General features: G+C 35.3%; 3 protein-coding genes across 6 annotated transcripts in view; 1 reads left to right on the top strand and 2 right to left on the bottom strand.

The window, feature by feature from the left end:
• Nucleotides 1-759, bottom strand: part of LOC143909794 (dual 3',5'-cyclic-AMP and -GMP phosphodiesterase 11-like) — a 351,948-nt gene extending 351,189 nt beyond the window's left edge. Inside the window, exon 1 of the mRNA XM_077427969.1 lies at nt 584-759. The gene's annotated coding sequence lies outside the window, so the exon portion shown is untranslated. The remainder of the gene's footprint in view (nt 1-583) is intronic.
• LOC143909793 (uncharacterized) overlaps nt 1-27,860 on the top strand; it is a 514,813-nt gene that overhangs the window by 84,456 nt on the left and 402,497 nt on the right. The window lies entirely within an intron of this gene.
• Nucleotides 8,841-26,358, bottom strand: Mtp (microsomal triacylglycerol transfer protein). Of its 4 annotated transcripts, XM_077427991.1 has the most exons (15): nt 26,123-26,358; nt 18,276-19,103; nt 17,183-17,920; nt 13,779-13,982; nt 13,610-13,708; nt 13,165-13,527; nt 12,926-13,086; nt 12,704-12,848; nt 12,495-12,632; nt 11,923-12,421; nt 11,701-11,852; nt 10,204-10,419; nt 9,980-10,134; nt 9,739-9,906; nt 8,841-9,661 (listed from the first exon to the last, which is right to left on the bottom strand). In XM_077427991.1, exons 3-15 carry the CDS (start codon nt 17,474-17,476, stop codon nt 9,517-9,519), a joined length of 2,739 nt encoding a protein of 912 aa, XP_077284117.1. In that variant the 5' UTR covers nt 17,477-17,920; nt 18,276-19,103; nt 26,123-26,358; the 3' UTR covers nt 8,841-9,516. The 4 variants fall into 4 exon arrangements, with proteins under 4 accessions (XP_077284117.1, XP_077284119.1, XP_077284118.1 ...); XM_077427993.1 differs by lacking the exon at nt 18,276-19,103 and having other exon boundaries at nt 17,183-17,391; nt 26,204-26,358; XM_077427992.1 differs by lacking the exons at nt 18,276-19,103; nt 26,123-26,358 and adding an exon at nt 20,252-20,353 and having other exon boundaries at nt 17,183-17,673.

Genomic DNA, 27,860 nt, shown 5'->3' with positions numbered 1-27,860 from the left:
TTAATTAATGTCCCAAAATGGAGCAAAATATTCACCTCTATTGTTGTATGATTTTAACATAAATAAAATTAACTTTAAATTTAATAAAAAATAATTTACTTTTATATATGTATATACATTCAAATATAAAAAAATTGTATGATTTTTAAATGCTAAAAATTGAAGTGTGTTCAAATACAGACAATTAAAACGCGCCGCAGGTAAATTTTTTAAACAAAATTTTACATTTTTCTTCACATTGCCCAACTTGGCACGTATTTCCATCGCCGATCCACATATTCAGGTATTTAAATGAAATACAACAACAAACATTCAACATTTTTCATCGATCCACAAATAATTTGACCCTTCCGTTAATCGAAAGCTTGCAGCAACAATCATCATTAGCCCGATTGAATTGGCGAAATCCAAACAATTAAAAAAAATCACTCGGTTGTAATCACGAACCTTGAACCCGACGATGGTCCGGTATTAATTGGCAACCCGTTCGAGTAATTTCAAATCGGTAACAACACGACAATAGCATATAGTAATTAGAATGATGATGATGATATCAATAATGAAAATTGGCTGGTGAACTCACCCTGCTTGGGCATTCCGAACGGTAGAGATTGGAGATGCGGAACTGTCGAAACTCTCGGCAGAGTCTCTTTGTGGAGTCTGGAGTTTGCGAATGAATGGACCGGAGCGACGGAGCGGAGGACGCGTGCGCGTTTCGCAACAGCCGACCGCAACTGGCAATATGCCTCAACTGACAGCTCCGTGTAGCGGTCAGCTGACACACAAGTAGATAAAATACTATAATACTTCAACCGGTTGCACAGTGGGCCGATGCGGACTTTGGCGGGAATAAACCTTTGACAGTTTGAACTTTGCTTCCGAGGCTGTCGCCGTTTTCAGCGGTTTCATAAATGTTGAAGTTTATCTTTTTTTTAAATAAGGGGAGAAATCAGTGGTGTAATAGGACCAGTGAATTCCTGGTGCCCCCCCGCAAAATATTTTAACTCTTAGGGCCGGGCCGCACCGTTCAACTTTGTCGCCCGACTAGTTGCGCGACACGAAAAAATGTATAGAAATGTGTGCGACAAACAAGTTGACGGGTGTGGCAATGTCACATCTACCTGCATGCATTGGTCTGTTCGCCTTCAACCAAGTTGGACAACCAAGAGCAGTGCGGCCCGGCCCTTACAGTCCTGACGTTCTATCTTTGGATGAAAAAAATATTTTTTGTAGAATTCTATTAAGAGGGCTGGACAGCAGCGCCTAGTCCATACAAACGTACTATACTTCTCCCTTCCTCAATTATGGCACTAGAGAAATTATTTTTTAATATGCTATGGATATCCACCATTGGGATGCATCTATCGTTTTATTTTTTTGATTAATTATTTTTTATAGGAGCTAGGAGCCGCCAAACATTTATAAAATCGCCTCTTTTTTACACCTACGAAACGAGTCCAGCGTGCTTATTTAACGGTCGATTTAAAAAAAAATACGCCGATAGATGCACAGAAAGTATCTTTCTCATACCGATGATGAATTTTTTTTAAAAATTGGTCCAGTTTTGGAGGAGAAAATAGGAGAATACGAAACCTCGATTTTGTCAATTTAAAATACGTTTTATCTGGTCGAAGCGCAACTGTCGCATTCACTCAATATATATATATTGATATATATTGTCACATTCACTCAATATATACATACACTCAATATATATATCGAAGAAAGGAACGGTAACAAAATTAAGATTTTGGGTGTACAGCCCTCTTAAGTGGGACAACACAGATGAGAAAAAAAAATTTTTTTTATCTTTTTTTGGAAAATACAGTATGTACATTGCAATGTACAAATGGTCTGTACAAATGTAAAAATTATCTTACCAAAAATTTTAAGCAATTTATAAAAATCCTGAAATGACAAACAAATAGTAATAATAAATAAAACATTAATAGTTTTTATTAAAAATATTAAAACCAGTATTATTAGTGGAGTGGAAATTAGTGAAACAATTTTTTTTTCTAGTAAAACATAAATGAATTTTGCATTTTCCACAGTATACATGTGAATTAATTGGCATTTCCAACAAGTCTTCGCTATCGATTGATTCAACCTCGGAAACATCCCCATTCAACAATTGCCCCCAAATATCATTTTTCTCCATCGTTATCTGATTTGAAGGGCCTTAAAAATGTATATATAAAAATATGAAAAGATTTAATTGAAATGTACGGATATATAATAATAGTTTTCTACTACTGGTATTGTGCCCGTTGATATCAACGGGTGGCTTCGAAAAGGAATTGACAGACGAATTAAAATAAAGTTATATCTTCTCATATAATTTCAAAAGAGGCTTTGTACGTGTGTATTTTATTTTATGTTTACATATATATACCAGGAAGACTTGACAGGAAGACCCCAATGCGTCTTCCTGGACAATTAATAACAAATAATGCAGTATTTTATTATTACATAAATCACTGTATTTCCAGAAGCTGAAGAGCACGAAATAACAATTAATTAATTAATTACAGAATTAATCCATTAAGACATCTATGGATTTTAGATTTGTGCATAATATTTACAAATTGTACATACAATAAATACAGAAGATTTGTGACAACAGGAAAGATGATTTTTTGCCAATTTTGAGGAACCGTTTCAACAATGATCACATAAAATTGGCAAACTCTGATCAAGAAACGATCGATTTGGAGTCGCAAAACCCCCAAATCTAACCAGCAGTTTAGCGGATGGGACCCACTGATCAATTGGTGCTAAACATATACACTACCGTTAAGCCATACTGCTGGCTAATGGTATGTAAGTTTTGGTTCGTAGAATCCGTGACGATATCGAAAAAATCAAATTTTCTATGATGACGATATCGATTCCTTGATTCAGTTTTCAGTTTCGGATCAGGATTCCTTTTTCAGTTCCGGGTCCCGATTCCTGTTTCAGTTTCGGATCTGGATTTCTGTTTCAGATACACTTCCGATTCTCTTATCTATATCTATATATATAAAAAATGAATGACTGTTTGTCTGTCTGTCTCATATAGGCTCCTAAAGTACTTAACCGATTACGATGGCACTTTCAGGATTTGTTGTATGCGTGTCCGGGAAGCTTATTGTACAAAAAATCGCCCAAAAACGGGAACTGAAACGGGAAAAACGGGAATGAGTGGCATTGCGTTGCAATGCCACTCATTCCCGGGTTAGGGTAAAATAAACAAACAATTGAATAAATTCAAATGCGCTAATTATAAATGGGAACGGATTCAGCTAGTACGATGCTAGTTCAGCTCCTGAGCGAAGCCGGGTAAAACAACTAGTATAAAATATGTAAGTTATTGATACAATTAATTAATGTATGGAATAAATTTCATTAATATAAAATTATTTTATATTAATGAAATTTATATTTTTTAGACGATAAAAGTAATTGTCGACGTCATGTTATGGACAGCAAAACTTTCAGTAATATTATCAAAAACCTTGCATTGAATTATATTGTAATATTATTATATAGATATATTATAAGAAATAATTTAATAAAAATAAAGAAATTATTTTACGTCCATTCAATGTTACAACACATTGCACGAATGCGACAGCATGTTAGGTTCTCGTAAGTCTACATCGGATCGACTATAAAATCTTGGTCGTAAAAATTATTCATATCTTATTTCAATCGAATATGTACACTTGCCTTGATAGATCGTCCCAAAGCGACGAGTGTACTAAAGCAGATACAATACGATCAATACAAGCATTAAACAATACGAATTCATACAAACATCTATGGAGAAATTTTTGCCGAATTTTATTATACAAATTGGCGAACCTCAAGACGCTGAGTAACTTAAGATTTGCAAGAGATATAGGAAAGGAGATGCCAATTTTACACGAACGGTTTCAATGAAAATCAAAAAATTTGGAAAACTATCGATCTGGAGTCTCAAACTAAGGTCTGGGCAGCTACTAATGGGTATCGAACCGTAACCACTCTGCTAGGAAGCACAATATGCTTAACACTAGTCCACGCTTCTGGTTGACTAATAGGAAGCACTAATTAAAAGTTTATACTCCAAATTTGATACGCGACACATTGCGTGCCGAATTTTCACGATTTTGTACTTCTTCTCATGACATTTAATAGTTTTCCGTTATGGTATAGTGATAATAATTGTCTGTAATGATCCATAAAAACTATGGTTAGTAAAACATTTTCGTTTCATTTCATCGTATTGTGAATCTTCAGTTTTATCTCAGAAATGCTAGAGACACGTTCTCGTATTTGATATCGTTCGAGATTTTCGAATAGTTATTTTATTTTAAATGTTTAAAATGGGATAATATTTTTGGCACGGCTGTAAAATAAATCACACGACAAATGTCAAATTAACATCTCTAAAATAGCTCGCCCCGCTCCTGTCCATTCCCACTCTCCTCATGGTCCACACATCGTAATATCCATCCAAACACATCTTACTATCTTAGCAGCCAATACTTATTTATTTAAGGGCTTGGTTAGGTTAAGTTAGGGTTGGCCCTATCAGTGGCGTAGCGTGAATTCCAGGCGCCCCCCCGCAAAATATTTTAAGGCGCCCCCCCCCCCCCCCCCATATATTTGGGTGACCGTGAAAAAGTCGAAAATATTCGTTTATCATGCATACATATGAAAAATGGTTAGTATTTATACCAGTGGCGTACGGTAAAACTCTCTCTCCCCCCCCCCTCGTACATCCTCGCTTAATTTGCGCGAGCAGGATACAACAGGAACAAGAGGAACAGGCTTTTCCTCCCGTATTCTACGCGCGCACATTAAACAAGGCTGTACGACAAAAGAGAGATAATTTCACCGTATGCCACTGATATATATTATATATATGTATGTACATAGTACCGTTTACCATGCACCCTTTTTTTTGATCTTTCGACTTAAGATCTTTCGATTTTCGAACTTTGCCTTCCGATATTTGCTTTTTCGACCTTTTCACTTTCGGTCCCGTAAAATAAATTTCCAAATTAATAATTCAAACCTTTTTACGTATATACCTATATATCGAAGTGCACAATCTGTTTAAAGCAGGAGAATTTTCGCATGATCACAAAACTTCATCTATTGTTACTACGTAAATCGATAAAGTAAATATACAAGAATAAGAGAGAATTCTCAGAAAATAGTTTGAAAAATGGCACTGACGTTCAAAAAATGGAAAAAGACGGCAGTCTTCTAGCCCTATTGGCATAGATCAATTACACAATGAGGATGAATTCAAAATATAATAATGTATGTACATTTAATACATATAATAAATCGAGATGCAAATAGGTAGAAAAATAAGAGGTTTTTAAAAAAATTTTACAAAGAAATTACAGAACAAATTAAAAAATCCGTAAAAAGGCGCGCCACTTTGTGGCGCCATCCGAGATCCGGCGCCCCCCCGCATTGCGGGGTCTGCGGGCGCGGTAGGTACGCCACTGGGCCCTATTCATTTAAGAATAGGTTCTTAGGATCGGTATTTATTTTTGTCAAATTTCATTTTTGTTACTGGCAACCCATTTGACGTTTGATTTGCCGGGCGGACACCGATTGGGTCGTGCGAGCTATTTTAGAAAGGGGCACTCTTTTTATTTGCAGGCCGAAATGTTTTAGAGATGGGCATTTGCATATAATGTCGTGAGAAATACCTAATTTGTCTGGAAATAGAGCTATTTTTCCGGGCCGATAAATGGTACCCGTTTAAGACCAATCCTCATTTGTCAATTTAATTATTACAAATTTATAATAATGTTTACCATGCATACATTCTTTTTGATCTTTCGACTTTCGATATTTTGCCTTTTGATCTTTCGACACTCGTTCAAGTCACTTTCGATGCAGTAACCCAGACCTATACGTATACTTAAGTGTAAGCGAATCTTTGCCAATGTCTCAACAAACTTTTACAACTGGTGTTGTATCCATTTCTTTTTTACTACATATGTTTTAGTTGATAAGTTTTACATTAAAATACACACAACTACTTGATATTTGGAAATGATATTTTCCCAAATATCATTGCGTATCGTTTGGTCAAGGCACAACTCTGGTCAAGTAACGCACGTGTCAACCTTCATACATCGGAAGATTTGGTATTTGTTTATGCGTTTGCCGATCTATGTTTATAGGCGTGCGGGCATACATAATAATTCATCGTATGTAGGTAAGGTAAGTAAGCACACTGAACTTGTCTGTTTATTACATGAATCGCAAGGTGTCCTATGAAATGGCCGTCAATCGCTAAGGTCGCCTATTGAGCTGATCGATTGTCAAATTTTGGATTCTTGGAATAATTCTAACCAGAAAAACAAGGATTGTCTGGCGGATTTATGTATGTATGTATATACATATATGCCTCGAGGCCGTCGCTATGAAAGCCATGCAGGCCCGATTGTAGAGCTGTTAGATTGGCGATCATATGGTATATAGGGTTCCACGACATAAGATCCACAGATAAAAGATCCAACGACAAAACTTCTTTCGTTCCACTTAAAAGAAGATTCAGCCAATAGATTGTACACCTGGTAAATGATCAGACGATAAAAAACCGAGATGATAAAACGTCTTGTCGTTGGATCTTTTATATTTGGATCTTATGTCGTGATACGGGTATATAGAGTCAACTAGTCTAATCTAATTTTTGATTCAACTGATGGATAGGATGAGGATTTTAATATACATACATAATAGGACAGGTTCTAGAAATTAACATATGATTGATGAGTCTAATGATAGCCTATACTACCTTCAATATTTGTATGTATCTATGATCGACGTATTCTAGTCAAATACTAATCATACAAATTTCCTTTTGGTTAAAATACCTACATTGGATATGAATAATGCTGATCATTATTTAATTATTAAATAGGTTTTTGAGCTATTTTTCCTATTATGCTGTAGATTAACATTAGAATAATATAATACTATGATTACTAACCAAATTAAATTAAATTGTAAAATGGAAAATGATCAATAGATCAGTAGCTATTAAAATATATATATAAGATGTATTGTGAACATAATTTCGTAATAATATAAAGCATTTAAAAATCAAAAAAAAAAATATTTAAGTATAAACATGAATCATGTAAAGATCATACAATTGAATTTTTTTATCAAATATGAAATTTCATGTTTCCTATTTTGAAATAAAATGCACTGAAGGTGAAAATTATTTTAAACACTTTCATTCTTTTTTTTTTCTGAAAAATTAGAAATTATACCTTTTTTACTTAATTTCTTATACATTTTCAACTTCAATTTAAATGCATGATTTCACTAGATTGTTATTGAAAACATAAATTCATGTTTTGACGAACAAACTCCAATAAATATTTACACGAGTAAACACATACGTGTAATATGTATCATTGCGGTCGATTATTCTACTGATAATGGTGTTTTCATATCGTAAAAACCACAATATATCAAACATTTGTAACACCACATGCACATTTCATTGTTAAATTAAGAGGAAACTAATGCATTTTCCTTGCTTAATTTGACGTCTAAAGTCAAAACCAAAAAAAAATGATATATGCATGTTACAGATTGCACGTTACATGAATGTTCGTTAGAAAATATTGCAAAGGAGAAACATTAAAAAAATAAAACATAAATTTCCCGTGAGCTTTTCCCAAAGACGTGAAAAGGCTTTTTGCACGGTCAGGAAATGGCGCTTGAGCCTTTTCCCGACCGAGTGATTAATTGATCCGACATTTCTCAAAACCCAACCGACCCTAAAGACGAGCCGTAATGGCAACCTACGAGAATGTACGTTTATATTCGACAATTACTGTAAATGTTAATATGTTTTAAATGAGAAATGATACAAAATGCGCCCAAGCTCAATTTATTATGGTCAGACCACTCGTAAATCGAGTCAACATGTCTGGATCAATATAAATTGTACTCCGCTACAATATGCACACAGCCCATGACATTCTCATGATTGGACATTATTTCAGAATCAAGTAAGTCTATATATGTAAGTTACATATAGCATATATATAATATCGCTATTCTGTCTGTGTGTCTGTGTATTTGCGATAACGGTCGCCGTACTATAATAGTCGTTTCGATTCGACATACATATATACATCATAGCTAAACTTAGAAAAAACATAGAAAAACATAAACATAGAAAAAACTTCAATATATATATACTGTTTGCTACCAATTTTTCCTCTAGGCAAAATAGTCTCTAAGCATTTACCGCCATCTATTGAAAATTTATTTAATTAATCAATTAATTTTTCTATTTTTATATAAATATTAAATTAAATATATTTAAAAGATGTTTGAAAAAAATTCGACCGCGTGTGGATCGAACACAGAACCAACACATTACTTTTATTTTTTTAATCTAATATAATGTAGCATTACAGGAATTCCTAATGTGCCACAATGGTTAAAAGAAAAGAAAAAAAAAATCTAATATATATTTTCGAAAAAAGTTGTAACCTTCTAATGTATGTAACTTTCATTCGTTGGTTCGTAGACGACACGTTCGATTTATTTTTTTTTTCGATTCATATGCGTCGATTCGATTTTTTTCGATTCAAAGAATTTGAAGTCCCCGGGGGCGGAGTCTTAGGAAACGAAGCCTCCGAGGGCGAAGCCTTAGGGGGCGCAGCCGTGGGGGCGCAGGCGCCGGATTCTGGTATACATATAATTTCGAAAGAGACTTACTATATATGTTTGTTTGTTTGTGAGTATTCGAATAAACGTGAAATTCAAAGAACAAATGAGTATTCAAATAAATTTATATAAAATAAAACTATTTAAATAAATTTAATAAAAAGTTTACTATTAGATTAATCATGTTTAAGCGGTTGATATTACAAATACCGAGCGAAGCCGGGTAATAGAGCTAGTAACTTAATATGCCAACACCAATGCGATTATATTTATTTGTGTACAACATTAGTAAAATATAAAACAAAATATACAGTTAAAAAATAAATCATTTTATTATTTAATTCAATTACAAAATCAGTGCAATAAACAGCACAAAAATATCGATAAATCGATATTATGTAATATTACATACAATTTTGAATCAAGACCTGGTTTATTTATATAACATTAAACCGTGACATACTGGCCTTTGTGTATCATATTTATGTATTTAATAACGACGTATACTTAGCAATGGTAACAACCTTAAAATTAAGATTTACAATTGGTTCAGATGATAAAATGCAATTCATTATTGTTATTGTATTCATTAGTATTGCGGTCGATCGAGGTCTAACGAGTATGACTAGATTTTACTAACTATTCAATGTAAAAGTATTCTCGTTCGGTTAACGTTCAATCGACAAATTGAACATTTAAAAAAAAAGTGTATTGTATTTTGAAAAATGATCAACACATCGGAATAACTCTCATTTATCTTTTTTATATTACAAATTTGATAATTTTATAAAAAGTCAATTTTCACTTTAAAGACCTAAAACACTGTTATTTATTATGTATCACATTGCACATTAGATTATTTTTCCGGTTTAGAGCATATGTTTTTCCGGGCACTTGAATATTCTTATACTTCGTCTTGCGAAGCCTGTGTTTGCTTCCTGGAATACGTTCAACTTTATAAACGTTGTGCCTAAAATATAAAAACAATTAAATAAAATCCTTTTAATATAAAATTTAAACATTATACATACATACAACAATACTCACTTCACCGATGTATTCGGTTGCTTCACTTGCATACAAAGAGCAATGTCTGTATAGAAGTCTATATCAGATACGAGATTCAATTTTGGTTCTGCGGCGATTAAAAAGTCAACTTGAGACTTAACAAATGATGTGTCTGCCTTTAAAAGTCCTTCGATAGCAATGCCGGCACTGAAACGACAAAATTCACTCAATAAATCATACTTAAATGAATGCAATCATTTCGCAGAAGCAATCTATATACCTTTTCTCGACGAGAGAATGGGCAACTCTGCTCCAAATAGACAGTTGAACTTGTCCGGCGAGATCGAACGAAGCCGTGCCCAACATTTTCAACTCGGCTGTTATGCCGTTTCCAAGAGTTATCCACTCAGCATGATCGTGCAGCAATATTAATGCCTGAATAACACATTTAATTAGACGTAGCGTTCAATTTCGATATAAAATGAGATGGATTTGTATGAAAACCTGAAAAGCTGTTGTGCGTTCGCTTGCCGTTCCGGACCAAACGTGCCCCATGAGTTCCCCCTGTCCGGAGAAAAATGTAAATGGTCGTATCTGAATACCCTGAACGGTTAATTCCATACCGGCAGTAGTCGCCTCTTCTTCCTCGGCTGGTTCACCCTCGTCGTTGTTTGAATTTGAACCCATGAAACTTGATAAACCACCAGCAAACAGACCCAACTGCAATTTATTATAATGATTTATTGATACTTAATACAATAATGATATTAGATGTACTCTTTAAAAAGTTATTGAAAATTTCATTTAACCTAGCAACGCTGAAAGTATGAACAATTTATATTGTATTTTTTACATAACCTCAAAATAAATTATTGATATTTTTTTTTGTTTCAATTTCACTATTATAAAATTGGAAGGAAACGACAGTTTAGATTTTATGTTAAAATTAATTACACTGAGCAACAAAAAAATTACCAGAGCGGAGACTAACCAATCTTTACTAACTTTGACCCACTGAATTCGAATATGATAATGATTTTTTTGGTTGGTGAGCGTTTACGAGATATGAGCGTTTAAAAAAATGCGCGATTTTTACAGTTTTTTGGCTTTTGCGGTCTTTAACTCCAAATATAGTATTGCTGTGCTTAAAGTGAGTATTGGAAACAATAGTCAAATGTTTTTCCTATTGATTGTGATATTTCATTGCTTTAAAATACTTATAATTAATTGTCTAGCGAATAATTACATGCCATCTCGCTTGCACCCTACACATTTCGCGTTACAACCGTATACACAACGAAAGCATTTAAATTGCAATTACCGCTTGAGTTAGTACGTTTAGATAAAAAAGAAAAATATTGAGATAGAAAACCAATCCTTATAAACGTGGTGAAATAAAAAATTTGCCAAATAAATGAAAAATAGCACGGAAAAAAAATCCGTAAAAAAAAAAATATATTTTTGACTTTTAAAATTCGCTAGACAATTAATTATAAGTATTTTAAAGCAATAAAATATCACAATCAATAGGAAAAACATCTGACTATTGATTCCAATGCTCACTTTGAGCACAGCAATACTAGATTTTGAGTTAAAGACCCCCAAAGCCAAAAAACTGTAAAAATCGCGCATTTTTTTAAACGTTCATATCTCGTAAACAATCACCAACCAACAAAAATCATTATCATATTCGAATTCAGTGGGTCAAAGTTAGTAAAGATTGGTTAGTCTCCGCTCTGGTAACTCAAAAACGTGTGATTTTTTGTTGCTCAGTGTTATTAATTAGCAAGATAATCATTGTAGGCACACAATGTTGTTTTGAATTTGAATAGCAATAATGGATTTCTTAGATTACAACTTCTTATAACAAAAATTAGTATTAGAAAACTTAAACCATTTAGCAGCGATCCTATAAGTCGTGTTTTATTTTTTTTAAATCTACATTCAAAGTAATGCTGGACAATCAAAGCGAGTTATATAAATAAATAAAGCCATATTTACGCTGAACAATTCCTTTTGTTCTCCGTTAGCTTCGATCACAACATCGACATGTCCACGTTTCAGAATTCCACCAGATATTTCTTGAATGGTAACGAGCGATCCGTTAACCCATGGCGTGCTCATGAACGGTCGCATGAAAGCAGTCGTCAAACCTATAAAAATTCTCAAATTATAATCGAACAAAACGATAGAGTAACGTTTGCAATGACAATTTTCACACACCGCGTTGTCCAAGCACATTCCAATTGTTCACATTCTTGTTCTTCTTGATTATGTTCATCAACATGGTTCTAAATTTAGGACACTTGTCAGCGATCATGTGTAGCCTCTGGAACAAGAATTGCTTCACCTCGTATTCTTTCTCCTCTTGAGTCAAAAACCAGACAAGTTCTTGCACTATGCTCTCTGACGGCCTCGAGTCAAGGATCATATCGGCGGCCAAAGTCCTCGAACTGGAGTCATACCGTTTTTTCAACTGATAAAATATTCTTTGAAACATATTAATCACTTCATTGTCCCAATAATGTTTAGGCATGGCTTTCAACGCTTTCATTGCCGCTACCGACACCGTCTTTTGCCCATTTTCAGCATTCTTTACCAATGTACCCATAAGTTCCGGATGTTTTAAGTTTTTCAAAGCTCGCATGTAAGTAACACGACAATCATTGTCAGCACAGTTCGATAATGAATGGATAATATGATTCTTTACTTTTACAACTGCCTAAAAATATAAATAAAACAATTCATTACAATTCATAAAACTAAAATGTGTGCTATTTTATATGTAAATATACCTTATGTTTAAAACTTGACGTTGATTGCTGCGCATATTTATTAGCCATAGCTGTGACAGTGAGAATCATAGTATCCCATACTTTCTTTGGAATATTTTTATCTTCGGAAAGCTTAATTAGATCATATATAACCTCTTCCTGAAATAAGACATGTCTTAGAAACAAACATGAATTGAATATATTTCGCAGAAAATTCTAAATAAACTTACACGTGGATGTGTTCCTACTGAAAGTGCCCATAAGTATCTTTCAGTGTTTTCGATGTCATAGTCACTGTCAAAGTGTAAGAATTTCTTTGCCGCTTGATGTGCGGCAAGAGTTTGAGTAAGTCCGATGAGATCACAAAGTTGCTGTCTGTTAGCACAATGATCATTTTAACAATACTATAAGATTCAATACAAATATACCATACAAATTATCACAGTACTTACAATATTTCTTTATTTTTGACACCTTTGAGTGCTTTCAATATTTCATCGACAGAAGCTTGACGGGCAGCCGTCAACAGTTTAATGAAAACGGTGGCCGATTTAGCAGTACCTAGTTGAGATGACTTCAACGTGTCTCTGTTTTCTTTTATCAACTTTGTTAACTAAAGTGGAATAAGAAATAATTAGAAATGTTCATGTTTTCGTTATTATCCATGAATTACTTATATTTTACTACTTACAGTCGGGCAATCATCTTGACATATTCGCTGCTCTTTTACAGCATTCAATTTTTGTTCTTTCAAATTTTCTCCTTCATTATACAATTCCTGGATTGCAGCTTTAAGACTAATCGACTTTAATTTGAGAGCATTCCCCTTTTCCTTGTCGTTCAGTATCAATTCTTGCGTCACTCTCACTTGATTTCCTGCCTCTTGTTTAATAGACATCTTCATCTCATGCAATTCTTTATTTAGAATGGACTTCAATACAGTATTATCACTATTCATATGATAATCTGTTTGCCTACTGCTTTTGGATACAACCGAGAGGATCTTTTCAGGGTGTACGTTGGTCAGAGTGTTTGTGGGAGCTGTACACTCTGTCTAAAAATGTATAAACACATCTTAAACCATCTAATTCGATGTAGAGAAACAAAGGCAGACAAAAAATCTATAAAAGTATTACCTTTACTTTCCGTATAGACGTAGGAGATAGTGAAATATAGTGAACATTACAAAAGTGTGAAACGTCCGTTTCGTTTCTTTCCATGTCCAAAACTTGAAACTGAAATGGACACTCAATTTGTAAAACAACTATGAAGAACTTGTTAACTTTATGAATTGCTTGAAATTACCTGGAATAAACTCATTATTCCCTTTTTATAGTTGGCTAAGCTGACAGATTCCTTATCTCCGATATACACACTGCTAATTTCACCCATATTCCACAAAGCGTAAAAAGCACCATTCTCCATAGTGTCCAGAAAGGAAGTGTGTTCGACGAAGCCTTCAGGTGCGGGTGCTTTTCTCGATTTAATATACAACTTTGGAGACACTAGCTGAAATAGAACGAGCAAATGATTTTCAATGCCGTGGTAGTTTGAGCGAAAATTCGAATACAAGTGCAAATTTCATCGTATGATTGCAAAATTGCTACATTTGTACATACGTATATATATATTTCTTATTATTAACAAGCTAATATGCAAAATACACATACGAAATATCCGTCTAACGGAATTTATTATGTTTAATTTACAGTTTATATCATCATTATTGTAGATTATTTTAAAATATAGGTATAATACATCCATCTGGATACATATAATTTAATTTCTTCTTAATCATACAAGTATGAAGTAGGCAAACTAAATATGCATACTTGCTTTGTCGTTTTTAAATGTAAGTCGCCATTTTGAATGTGTGTATCTTTAGATCTACAATCGTTTTGTCTTACAGTTTCAGTAGACAAGCGCCATGCAGCTGACGTTCAGCAATGCCAATATTTGATTATCAGAGTGATGTGCAAAATTTAGCAGGTACATAATCATTATTAAATTATTACGGTAACATAACAGTCATTGAACTTGTGCTTTCAATGACGCGATTCTTTTTTATGTAATAAACTAATACCAAATTGAAACAGATTTAAAAACGCAAAAGTTTCTTCTTTTAATTAGAAAAAAATGCTTATATCCAAATCAAAATCGTAACGATTTATTGAAATTTAAAATGGCCGTCATCATCAATTGGATACAACTATGAAAGCTCAATAACCATTATATATAGCGCTGTAGTATTATTAATATAACTTCGGTAACGATAACGACCAAATACATAAACTTTAATGTTAATGGTTATAAACTTATTTCTTCTGAATTCTGAATCAGTTTTTATTACAATACTTTTGTGGTTTGGTTTTCTTAAAAATGAAGCCATTACATTTATTTCATGTGACAAATTCAGACTAGCAGTAGTGATAGCGTATGAGGAACTAAGAAAGATAACTTTTTTCTGCTCACCTATACTAACTATGTAAAAATATGCAAAATACAACAATTGTGTATTGTCGTAATTAGATAGGTAGGTAGGTAGGAAAAAAAAATAACGATGCACTACTGATTCAAATTGAATTCATTTGGATACCATTTTCAATTCAGAGAAATGTAATAATAATAGAAGGGGCCTTACGAATAAATAATTATTGTCAATATTACGCGGTACGTCTCTATAAATACGCAACAACGCACGGAATACAATCGGATCAATTTACTTATAAAAATGTATCCCATGTTGTTTATTGTGTGTTTTTGAATGCATTGTGCAATTTTTACCGATGCTTGCCCATCTTGCGAGTAATATAAACAAACAGAGAAGATTTTATCGGACATACGTCGAGCAACAAGCATCAAATACGACTGATGCTAAAATTATTTAGGATTGTCTGTGGACAATCTTGACATCTGGACAACAATATGACGTATAAAGCCACTTCTATTAATATAACATTTCTCTGCTTCAATTTATAACTTTATATGATGTTCTAAAATTGTCTTACAACTGATACATAGAGGAAAGACTACAGTAATTGGCAACTTGGATTTCAAAGTAAAAAAAAATGTACGTATTATTTAGTAGATTCTCCTCTATAAATCATTTAATATACCTTGTTTACCACTAACTTAAATATGTAAAATTAGTTCTTTATCAACTCAAAACAAAATAAAATATATCGCGCGCTCATATTACCTATGCTTCACCTGTATGGAATAACGCCTCGAATACTAACCTTTCCAAGCTCCAAGTAATACAAAATAAATCCCTAAAAATAATTTATAATACACCCATATATACTAACTTGATAAAACTGCATGCCATATATAATATTCCGTTTGTTACAGACATTACTAACAAACTAACCAGTAGATTCTATGACAGAATCACTAATAACCATACTAACACACTTGTGAAGAGTCTCGGTGATTAGTCAACAAAATGTCTATATTCAGGTATAAACACAGATTACCATTGATGTATAATACACTAGATCCGCCCTCACGTGTTATACTGGTCTCCCTTTTGGCGCATGCAAAATACATGGCGCATGCACAGTTTCTCTTAGTAGGTAGGTAGGTACCGCTGCGTCGTAGGGAAAAAAAACCCAACTTCCCCGCTAGTTAAACCCCCCGCACCCCTCAGTTAGTGAAGACAAGATCTTCGACCAAAATCACACGTCAGGGCCCATCTATGTGTATTATACATCAATGCAAATTACCTAAACACAATCTGCTTTAGGTCATCGACTTTAGATAGTCTTTAATTAATATTATGTATTAGATGTATCGAGATGGCTAGAACAGCATTTGTAAAAATGAAGGCGGCGCTTACAAACAAGCATCTCAATCTTCATACGCGGTTGAGATTCGCAAAGAGCTACGTCTGGACAGTATTACTACACGGATGTGAGACGTGGACTCTGAAAACCAAGATGATCAGCCGCATTGAAGCTTTTAAGATGTGGGTCTATAGGCGTATGCTGAAGATTCCGTGGACCAAAAAGATATCAAACGAAGCTGTCCTCGGCATGATGGGGAGAGGCAGGGAACTTGTTTCTGTCATCAAACGGAGAAAGATTACCTCGGACACATGATACGGGGTCCAAAATACGAATTTCTCCGTTTGATAACCATGGGGAAAATAGAAGGAAAAAATGGATTGGCAGGAAAAAGTTATCTTGGCTTCGAAACATGCGCATGTGGACCGATATGAGCGCCGAAGAGCTGTTCCGAGCTGCTGAAGACCGATGCGGATATATTCAAATAATCGACGAGGTGGTTGCCAACGTCCGGATGCGGACAAGGCATTTTCAAGAAGAAGAATTAGATGTATTATGAGCATTTATAAGAATTGTAAATAGGTTTTTGAGCTATTTTTCTTATTATGATGTACATTAACATTAGAATAATATAATACTATGCTTACTAACCAAATTAAATTAAATTGTAAAATAGAAAATGATCAGTAGGTCAGTAGCTATTAAAATATATATAAGATGTATTGTGAACATAATTTAGTAATAATAAAAAGCATTTAAAAATCAAATGTAAAAGTCTGTGGAAGTCGTTCCATTTACGACGGCCTACCCCCACTCTTCGGAAGAGGTGCGCAGAAGCAAATATCTAACCGTGCGCATCTTTTTCATGGAGTGGGGGTGGGCCTTCGCAAACGTGACGACTTTCAGTGCTGCCAACATACTTACATTGAACTTCAGCAAGTGTCCTTCGTTTCCCTGCCACACAGTGGCTACATGTAGCTTTCCAGCCAGTCGGTGTCCTACACTATGCGCCCCCGCCTCGGCCTCCGCCAGCAGCATGTCGGAGCGTAACGTGTAGACTCGGGCGTTTGCCCCCGGCGCCCCCATCCCCGCATACCCCGCCGATCCGAAGACTGCGCCCCCGGCCCCATCCGCTGCAGATGAGAGCAGCACGAAAGCGTGCGAGGTGAGCGCCAAAGCCAGCAGTAGAAAAGCACCCTCGGCCGTGAGCGCCATCATCACAGACCATCAACCACCAATCATCAACACGACATCGCGGCGAAATAGACAAAGAGTCCACTTTTGATTTCGCTCCAGTCACGCGCGCAAGAGACTTTCGCCTGAGAACGGTACGCCCGGACGCACCGCTACTTTGGAAAGTGCTCTAATAAAAGTAAACGCAGTCCGGTATATTGTTCAGTACACAGCCTCAATTGCTACGATTGAAAAATACATCAAATGCAAGGCCTCGATTCGACCCATTCAGATCGTAACACATCTGACATCAAGGTACAAATCTATCGTTTGAATTGGAACGGATCAGGGCACAGTCATTGACTGTCGATAGAAAGGGAAGCAGTACAATTGTTAACCACTTGGATTTTAAACTCATGAAACAAGAACAACGTATATGAATAGTGCTCCTGTTCGTTACCAACTGATGGGGGGTTTGGTGCATCCGCTCTAAAATCGACAGATTAACAGAACGGCAGCTTTAAACGTAATTCTCGAATGATAGATTGCACATCAGATGACGAGTAACCTTTCGATGTGCACAGATGCAATTATTAAAATTGAGTTTGATCTTTCTGGCGAGTTTAATAAGGCAAGATTCGGAACTTATCGAAACTTCCCTTATTGAACTCGCCTGAAAGATCCAACTCAATTTTAATAATTGCATCTGTGCACATCGAAAGGTTACCTGTCATCTGATGTGCAATCTATCATTCGAGAAGACGAGAATTGCATTTAAAGCAGCCGTCCGTTAATTTGTCGTTCAATTTGTCTGGTGATTTTAGAGCGGATGCACCGCATCCACTGATGGTTATCTATATGGCCAATAACTATTGCAAAGCTTTTCCCCTATACAGTTGGCCATATTACATACGTAATGAGCGATAGCATCAATGTGGGCTTACAAGTTTACTAATCTCTATCCTTTATGGTGGTTGTCGCATTATTGGAGTGAGAATAAAATTTTGATATCAAATCATATACATATAAAATTTTCAGCAACTTATATATAGTAATAGGGCAAGATCATAGATGATAAAATGGTAGAAGTGGTCTATAGTAATTTATATTTAGGACAAATAATAGACATGTCTGGTAGTAATGAAGAAGAAATAAAGAGACGTATGAAATTAGGATGAAGTGCATTTGGACGTGGTGTGGTTTTTAAATCAAAAATGCCACTTTGCCTGAAGAAAAAGATCATCGATCAATGTGTTTTACCAGTAATGACTAGAGGTAGAATAGGGAGCGTGCTTTTTCCACGAATCGGGGCGGTTTGGCTCTATTTACAAAGCTAGAGTGCAAAAAAAAAAGATTCGGCGAACCTTTAACAAAGCACGGCGAACAATTGAACAATGAACGGCCCGGGTTGATTCCACTCACTAGTAATTACGTGTGGATGTGAAACTTGGACATTGAATGCCGAGTTGTTAGACAAAATCCAATGCACTCAAAGAAGTATGGAACGTTGTATGCTTGGCATAACGAGGAAAAATAGGAATCTGAATACGTGGGTGAGTATGTATTCCGTTTTATGACAAGAGTAGTGGATAGAGTGAAGAGATTGAAATGGCAATGGGCGGGCCACGAGGCTAGAAGAATGGACGAAAGGTGCACAAAAGAAATGCTAGACCTGGTACCCGAGAGAATGCAAAAGGGTAAAACGAAGACCATAGGGAAGATGGGCAGATGAAATTAGGAAATGTGTGTTTAGAGATGATTGAGAGTTGGGTAAAACAGAGAAGAGTAAAGGCGTGTTGGAGAGGCCTTCATCCAGCAGTGGATGGTGAATGGCTGTAGATGATGAGGTAAAGATCATTTGCAGAATGAAAAAAAAGATGTATATTTCAACTGTTTAGCCGTATTAGCGGTATTGCAAATATTTTAAGAAATGAACTGTCAACTGAGATGACACCGGTCAACGATCACACAACCACTTTATGGTGTGTCACATCTCGTATTGTCTGTATTCACTTTGGGCGTACCTCTACATACATTATATACATCGTGCCAGTATACATTTTGGTTAAGAAAATAATCTCACTTTGATTTGTATGAGCATCTTTTCAGAGCAATTATAATATATGCAATAAACAAAAAGATAGAAGGAATAGTTACATGGTATCTTGAGATGAGATGATTCTTGAAAAACATGAACGATTTCATAAATTTACAGAATTGAGATAGTGTCAAATCTGTTCCAAGATTTGAAATATTCAACTAGCAGTTGCTCAGAAGTTATTTTGCTCCAATCTACATAAATACCTGCTCACACTAAAGGTACAATACTACCCAACCAGCTTGAGGTCATTTTATCTTATTTTTAAAAGGTACGAGATTAGGACCGGATTCTGAGTTATTTTATTTTGTGGGAATCAATTCCGAGACATCCAGAGCGGCCCCATCTACATTTTTACAGCACCGAACCAATAAAACCACCCATATAATATTATCCCCCCAATAAAACCACTCTGCCTCGACCCAACATCGTAACTAGGAATAAAAAGGTGAAGTCGTTTAACAAGTGAGTAAAAAAACAACCGAATTTTGATACGAGGACCACTCTTATCAGACGCAGAAGTTCAGGGTCGAATCGAGATAATTGCATTGTTTGATTAACATAGTTGAGAGCTCAAATTTTCAATTACTTGACATGGGAACAGAGCGTGACGCTTGCCGGGCAGACGCACTATTGGAACCGCGAGATTCCGACGCACCCGAGATGGAGTTTGACGACCCCTGACGAGGACGAACCATGCGGTTAATTGACCAGTTCCTCGCCTGAGGAAGTCGCCTTTCACGGGACACTCCTATTATTGTCGAACAACTAACCGAAACGAGCGAAAGAGACGATGGCGACTGGTCGACGAGCGCCAATACACTGGTGGATCCCTCGAGCTGGTGGTCGAAGATTCGGCAAACCGGTTTTGAGGAGGCGCGTGGAACACCGAACCGGTGGTTAACGGTAAAATTACGCGGAATCTATTTACATATTTTACAGATCGACAACTGATTTATGAACGATAGTGACACACATACATAATATTATGACTGTCCTATCCTCCCCTTTTCTATTCAAGACTCTGGTTATAGTTTCGGGTACAATTTGAGGACTTTCTTTGTCTGCTTGCCGCACTGCTTACTATCACGTCAGCCTTTTCACTAAAAACAACATCTATTATATATGCATTGGTTATGTCTCTCATCTGTTTTTGAATCCTTTGATCTAATTCTAGCGCCAATTTATCTGCAGGCATACTCTAATCTGTCACAACAGCTTTTCAGAGATTATACAATCAGTCGAGTGAACCCAGTTGGGTTCATCTCCATCTGAAAATGTCCATTATGCTAAACAAGTTCATCTTCTGTTTCGAATTTAATGCAATGTCATTGATTGATGTGGCAGCTTCATTGTCAACAAAGGGCCAATACAGGAGATCTAGCATACATAAATTGATGCTTAATATTACTCAATCACCGTGATTTATTTATATAATTTAAGCTATCTAGCTAATTTAAAATTTATGTATAAATTTATATGCACTGTCCTTCACATATGTGTCTCCTCGCACCTCGCAACAATGCATCCAAGGTCTTGGAAGACCTGACACACTCAGGGAGAGCATTGTACATGAGCACACCCCTGTGAAAAAGACCACCAGCTGTCTTTCTCACTCTACCTACAGCTAAATAGTTCTTATTTCTAGTATAATAACTATGTATGTATATCTCTATTTCTTATTGTATAATCCTTAAAATACTTAAGTAATAACTTATGATCTAACATGTAAACAAAAGACAATGTGCTAAGATTTAAACTAATTCTAATACTCGTCCAATCCAATTCATCTAACATACTTCTAATACTTTTTAATCTACCCACATTCAAAATACGTCTCATAGCTTTATTTTGTAATTGTTGTGCCTTTCCTAAATCTTGGCCATCAAACATGTTAAGCACAATGGCACAATAAACCACGTGTATTATAGATTTATACACAAATTTCTTTCAAGAACTCATCATCATCATTCACTGCTGAATGAAGGCCTCTCTATTCGTCTCTGTTTTGAGCAATTTTCGTCCATTTCATCTCACACGTTTTTCTGATTTCATTCACCCATCTTCCCTGTGGCCTTCCTTGTACCCTTTTACATTCTCTCGGGTACCATTCTAGCACTTCTTTCGTCCGTTTTTCTACCTAATCAAATATGCAAATATCATCTTCTATAAATAATAAATATTGGTTTTACGGTTAAGATTTAGTTTTCATGTAAAACTATACTATAATTTTTCTCATCCTCACGTTCATATTTTCTTCTTTCTCGTTTGCTCGGTGCTGAGCGTCGTGGTCATTGGTGATTGGTCATTGGTTTCATCTTGAATTTGATGGACGATACTCCTCCACTCCTCCCGATTCTGTGCCAAGTTAAAGGCAGATTTGAGAGACGATCCCGCCAGTTCTTTGATTTGATCAGACCATCTCTTGGGAGACCATCCTTTCGCTCATCTTCCCTCTAGTGTTTCGGTGACTACCAGCCTTTCCAGATTCTCCACATTCTTTCTGGCCATATGGCCAAAGTAGAAAATAACCTTTTTCCTACATGTTGTGGAGAGTCTCTCTTTGACTGCCAGCTCTTTGAGGATGGAGATGTTCACGCATCTTGCGGTCCATGGTATCATTTAATCATCTTTCATATTTTAATCCCTTTCAAATTCAGTTTGTATTTAAAATTACAGCATCCAATAGAGCTCATCGATGGATTAAAATTTGGGCATTTTTAGGATTCTTGTAACAATGGTTGTCAAAAACCCAACTTTAGGTCGACAATGAAACCGTGATTCATCTCAGATATGTATCACGTTCCATTATTTATTATATAAAGATCGAGTTTCTAATTTGTGCGAGAAAAAGACAACGACGCAATACAAGCACGGCAATGTTGAATTAGCTAATTGGACACAAAAGTATTAGAAGCAAATCGACGCTCGCTACATGGCACGCAAAATCTATGCTGAATTTACAATGCAAATTAGACAGATAGAAAAAATTGTATGTCACACCGAGATCTAACGGAAATTTTTTGAAAACGTTCATACACACTTAGGTGTGTATTTTGCCGAGATCGCACCGCGTGAAATAGTCGAATGTGGAATGTAGCTCGCGATAATTAGTGTGATAAAACATGCAAAATATTTACATCAGCTTGAAAATGCTCTCCCTTTCTTTCTAATTTCGGGCGAAATTTTCGAATCAAAATTTCTTCCGCGGCGCATTATTCCATATACAAATAAAACGACAATCTTACACAAAGATAGCACAATTGATAGCAAGTTTCATTCTCATGCATAATTATGTATAATACAAATTGATAAGTTAATTTGTTGAAGGGAAACAAAACGTGTTTATTATTGAAAATTAGATAATATTATTGCATTGCGGTAGCTTTCTACTGTCGACAATATATGTAAATAATACATATGATACATTATCAAGTATAGGGGTCAAAAGCTATCTCAGTAACTACGTGGACTATACATACCTTACTCGACTCGAATTATACGTATATACATAACAGATTACAATTAACATTGAAAGAGTTGCTTGTCGAAATTTTCAGAACCATTAAGATAAGAGTTGTTGTTGTCATTATAAATTGGCATTCTTAAAAGTAGACGATCATATGGTGGTTTGAGTCCCATCGGTTTTCGAAAATGGGCTTCGCATGTCTGCAATTGGTCTAATGGGACTATGAAACATACAACTCTAAAATCAGGCCTTCTACAAACTGTCAATTATTGTAAAACTGTAGGGACTCTACGACATGGTCGAGTTTGGGTGTCTATCGTGTGAGTTGAGACCGATTCGATCATGTTGGTGGCTACTACTTTACTTCCTTCCCGTCTGGCATGTTAAGCAGCTTGTTTACAAAAATACTGTCATTCCATTCCTTAATACAATACTATGTAATAGGTGTCCTAAGTAAGTGTCGGATTTCAGAAGGCCGTGTGACCGCCTCTTCTCATTTTTTCTCGTTTGATCTATTACAGTGAAAGGTAATGTAGACATTCCCACATTGCGGTCTGAGCTTCTTTATTAAAATCTAGCTAATTGTATGTGTGTCATCGTGACAGCATTAATGAAAGATGTGTCAATTAGTATTATTAGGCATAGTTTTAGACAAGATGGCTTGCTTAATAATCATACATCATGACTAGAGGTAGGATAGTCACAGTGCTATCCATTGTTCGGCAAACCTTTAACAATGCATTTACAACCTTTGAACAATACACGGCCCCCTCAGGCTCCGGTGACTCATCATGACAGTTATAGACAAAAGTATCATTAGGATTTATTCAGTGTTTCTCAAACTGCGATCAGCAGGATGCACGTGACTAAAATATCAATGCTTATAACTGCATATCGACGGGGATTGTTTTAAATTGTGTGCACAGAAATTTACAGTCAATACACGGATTTCACTTCACACGTTCAAGTGAGGCCACGATCGAGTTGTAAGACTAAAAAAGAGAACCAATGAAATATGTACTCCATCAATATGGATATATTTTTTCTTTACTTTTAACTAAAAAATGCACATCGAAGAAAAATTATCAAAGCAAAGTTTGCACGAAATCCAAAGTCGGAATGGATCTACAGGAAGTTGGGAATTTTAAAATTGAATACTGTTAACCAGTGCTTTTTTTGTAATGTAAGGCACTAGAACGGCGTTCCGGCTCATTTTTTTTGCTTTTTTACCTTTTAAAAAAAATAGATAAATTTTTATGTGCATATGTTAAATTAATTTTAAATTTTAAATTTTAAATTTTTATTTTTTATGCATATGATAAATGTTCAATTTTTATGTGCATATGTACTTCATGCATGGCATAGGAAAAACTGCTTTGAATTTTATTTAAATGATACTCGAATATAATTTTCTTTGATGAATAGCTTGACAAGTTGTGAGTTCCGGCACATTTTTTTTAAAGCACATTAGATAAATTATTTTAAATTTTTATGCACTTCTAGGCATAGGAAAAGCTTCTATGAATTTCATTAAAGTTAAATTTGAATATAATTTTATAAATAGCTTAATAATATAAAAAAGGTGATTTCCAGCACTTTTTTTTTCAAAAAAAGCACAATAGGTCAAAATTCCAACATTCTCCAAAAACGATCCATCGGGAAATTACTTTTCTCCCCGGGACCCAGACCACCCTTGCCTTGGATAGAATCTTTTTCAACATAGTGATTATTAAAGGGCGGCGTTCAGACGATGCTTTATGCACAAAAAAATTGTTCACTACTGTCAACAATGTATTTTTCTCTCTTGATTTATACGGTAATGGAGAGGTCTATTGTTATTTGACAAGCACCAAGCCAAAGCCAATGTCTGGTGATTATCATATGATATATATAAAAACGGACGCGATGTATGCTTGTGGGTATGTATGCGTCGACAAGTATGGAGATTTCAAAAAAACAAATTTTAGAATACCGGGGTGTATACGTTATGCATAGGGATGTGGCGTGACGACCGATCGTGTCAAGGAGACGCGGGGAAGCAGGGTAGCGGAGAAATGAGGACCTGAGTGTCTGACATGTGCTCCTGATATTGAGCGAGTTTGAACGGGTGGGATCAGCGTCTGATGCGCGGGAGCGTACACACATACATACATCCACGAAGTAACACACACACACATTCATAATTTCGAACTAGTAAACGGGTTGGATCGGTGAGCGTGTAATTCACACACTCAACCTTTTACTATTAATACGCGCGCGCATATAAATGACCTTACATTATATTTATATATAATATAACATACTAGTTGTTTTACCCGGCTTCGCTCAGTATTTGTAATATAAACATCTTAAACATGGCGAATCTAATAGTAAATATTCATTTGTTTTTTTATTAAATTTATTTGAATCGAAAAATATATATATTCAACCAATCGAATCGTCATATAAACTGACATGTTTTCGATTTCCAACCAACTATAGTTACAAACTTACAAAGTCTCTTTCGAAATTATATATTATACCAGAATCCGGCGGCTCCCCCGGGGGCATTTGCCCCCGACGCCCCCCGTCCCCATATCGTCATGAAAATTTTGAATTATTTTCGAAGTTCACAACTATTTTCCAACCAACGATACTTACATACAAAGTCCTTTCGAAATTATATATTAGATATAACTTTATTTTAATTCATGTATTCCGAAACCACCCGTTGAAATCAAAGGGCACAACATTAATCTATGATAATTGACCTGTTGGACTTAAATGCTAAATAATGACATTAGCGGCAGCCTTGCGTGCCTATAATAGCGCTCCAACTCACTACTAAACGATAGCAAATCAGACCGGCCAATCGCTGAAGAATCTCCCCTATACAACGAGTATGTATGGACAAAACAATCACGCGACTACAATACAATAATGTTTTTATTAATAATTTTAAAACAAAATAAAATCCAGATTATAGAAAATAAACACACATGAAACGAGCATGCAATCTTTTGTTAATTCACTAGTTTGCGAATAATACACCCGCATACTATTCGAATGCATATTCACGCGATTGAGCGCATTCCGTGCGAACGATTAAATAAAAAATGCGTTGTGTGCAATTTTTACGAGACACGATGGTACATAGACTTGACGGTAGAACGGCGATGTATGATCAAATAGACGTTGATTGACTTAATTGTCGCAAAATGCTTACCAAAGATCGCGAAACTGCAGCAGGCTAATATGGCGTGCCACGGTTTGGAAGCCGTCATGATGATCGTTCACAGTTTATGATAGATTTAAAATGACCATGCGAGATGAATGGCACACGACGGGACAACCGACGAGACGAACGAACGGTAATCAAGTGAGGAAACATTAGCCGTTTAGTTGAGAAGCGATTAAGCCAGCGACTGTTAAACGGTGGCAACGCAGCGGTGAGATGATTTCGATGGTTGAGAAGTGGTATATTGATAATTAAAACATTTCGGATATATAATAATAATACTAGCGTTTTTATTCCAGACGATAGGGAGAATAGTGCAATCCCCATCATCCATATAAATAACATAAAAATAATACAAACATACTATTGATATAAGTAGCGTTGTGCCCGATGAAATACCATCGCATGGGTTTTGGGGTAATTGGATTATTAGTCACATTGCGGTGGTCACAAAGACAATTTTTGCTATGAAAACAATGTTATATAATTTTTGCTATGAAAAGTATGATAGTTATCGTTATTATGATGGACTTTTCGGCTGCCAGATGTTCCGTTAATGAGGTTTTAATGACTTTTGTGATCAATGATCACCGAACCGGGTTTTGTATATTAAGTTATTAAATAAAAAAAAAATTAAAAGAAATGTCGGTGCTGTGTTCGATCCGCACGCAGTCGTATTTTTTTCAAATACCTTTTAAATACACTTAATTTAATATTTATATTTTAATTGTTTAATACAGCGGTTTCCAAACTGGGAGGCGCGCCTCCCTGGAGAGGCGCGGACTATTGCCAGGGGAGGCGCCAAAACTTTTTATCTACAAATAAATAAAACTTCATATCGTAAAATTCAATGCATGAATGTTTATTTTTGTTTTTCTTTCATTTTTATATACACATTTAATTAGCAGCCTTTCTCGTTTGAGGATTTGAGGATGAGGAAGAGGCACATTTGTGGACGAACGATAATTTTATTGTTAAACTTGCCTATTTGGTTGAAATTTTTGGAAAATGAGCGGTTTAAATAAATCAATGTAGGATCACAAATACATTCACTTGTTCAAAAAGACAAAGTAAAAGCTTTCATTAAAAAGTTGAAGTTGTGAAAATCAAATTTACAAAAGAATGAGTTGGATATGTTTTCACTTTCCAAAGATTTCTGGGCCACAGCCAATATTGAAGCAAGTAAAAATCTTTTTACTGACCACTTGGATGGTTTAGCGCTGCATTTTTCCAATTATTTCAAAGACCTTGATTTCTCAAAGTTTTTGTGGATACAGAACCCATTTAACTACCATGAAGAAGACGAATTCGAGCTGCCAACCATCGAAAATGAAAAATTGATAGCTCACTAAAAAGTTTCAAAATTAAACCATAATTAAATTTTGGACGAATCTTAGTGGAGAGTGTGAATCTTTGTATTGCAAAGCAATGCAAGTGCTTCTACCGTTTGTAACGTCTTATTTATGCGAAACGGGCTATTCGGCACTAGCTGCAATGAAAACCAAATATCGAGCCAGGTTAACTTTGTGCCAATAAACAACAATGTACAAATTTGATGTGTTAGATTTAGTTTAATTAGTAATTTAATATAAAAATAAATATACGTGTTCGTATAAATATATGTTATAGCAAAACCTTTTTATTT

This window comes from Arctopsyche grandis, chromosome 3 (genome assembly GCF_051622035.1).
Source record: "Arctopsyche grandis isolate Sample6627 chromosome 3, ASM5162203v2, whole genome shotgun sequence".
In the NCBI taxonomy this organism is placed as follows: domain Eukaryota; kingdom Metazoa; phylum Arthropoda; class Insecta; order Trichoptera; family Hydropsychidae; genus Arctopsyche; species Arctopsyche grandis.
This window is presented reverse-complemented; position numbering and strand designations above follow the sequence as displayed.

What these genes read in the sequence shown, in the direction of transcription:
- Mtp (XM_077427991.1), bottom strand. Translation starts at nt 17,476, where the DNA reads ATGATGGCGCTCACGGCCGAGGGTGCTTTTCTACTGCTGGCTTTGGCG. An exon ending in GACACTTGCTGAAGTTCAAT is followed by an intron (nt 13,983 to 17,182) that starts GTAAGTATGTTG and finishes GTTCTATTTCAG; the next exon opens with CTAGTGTCTCCAAAGTTGTA. An exon ending in GAATAATGAGTTTATTCCAG is followed by an intron (nt 13,709 to 13,778) that starts GTAATTTCAAGC and finishes TGTCCATTTCAG; the next exon opens with TTTCAAGTTTTGGACATGGA.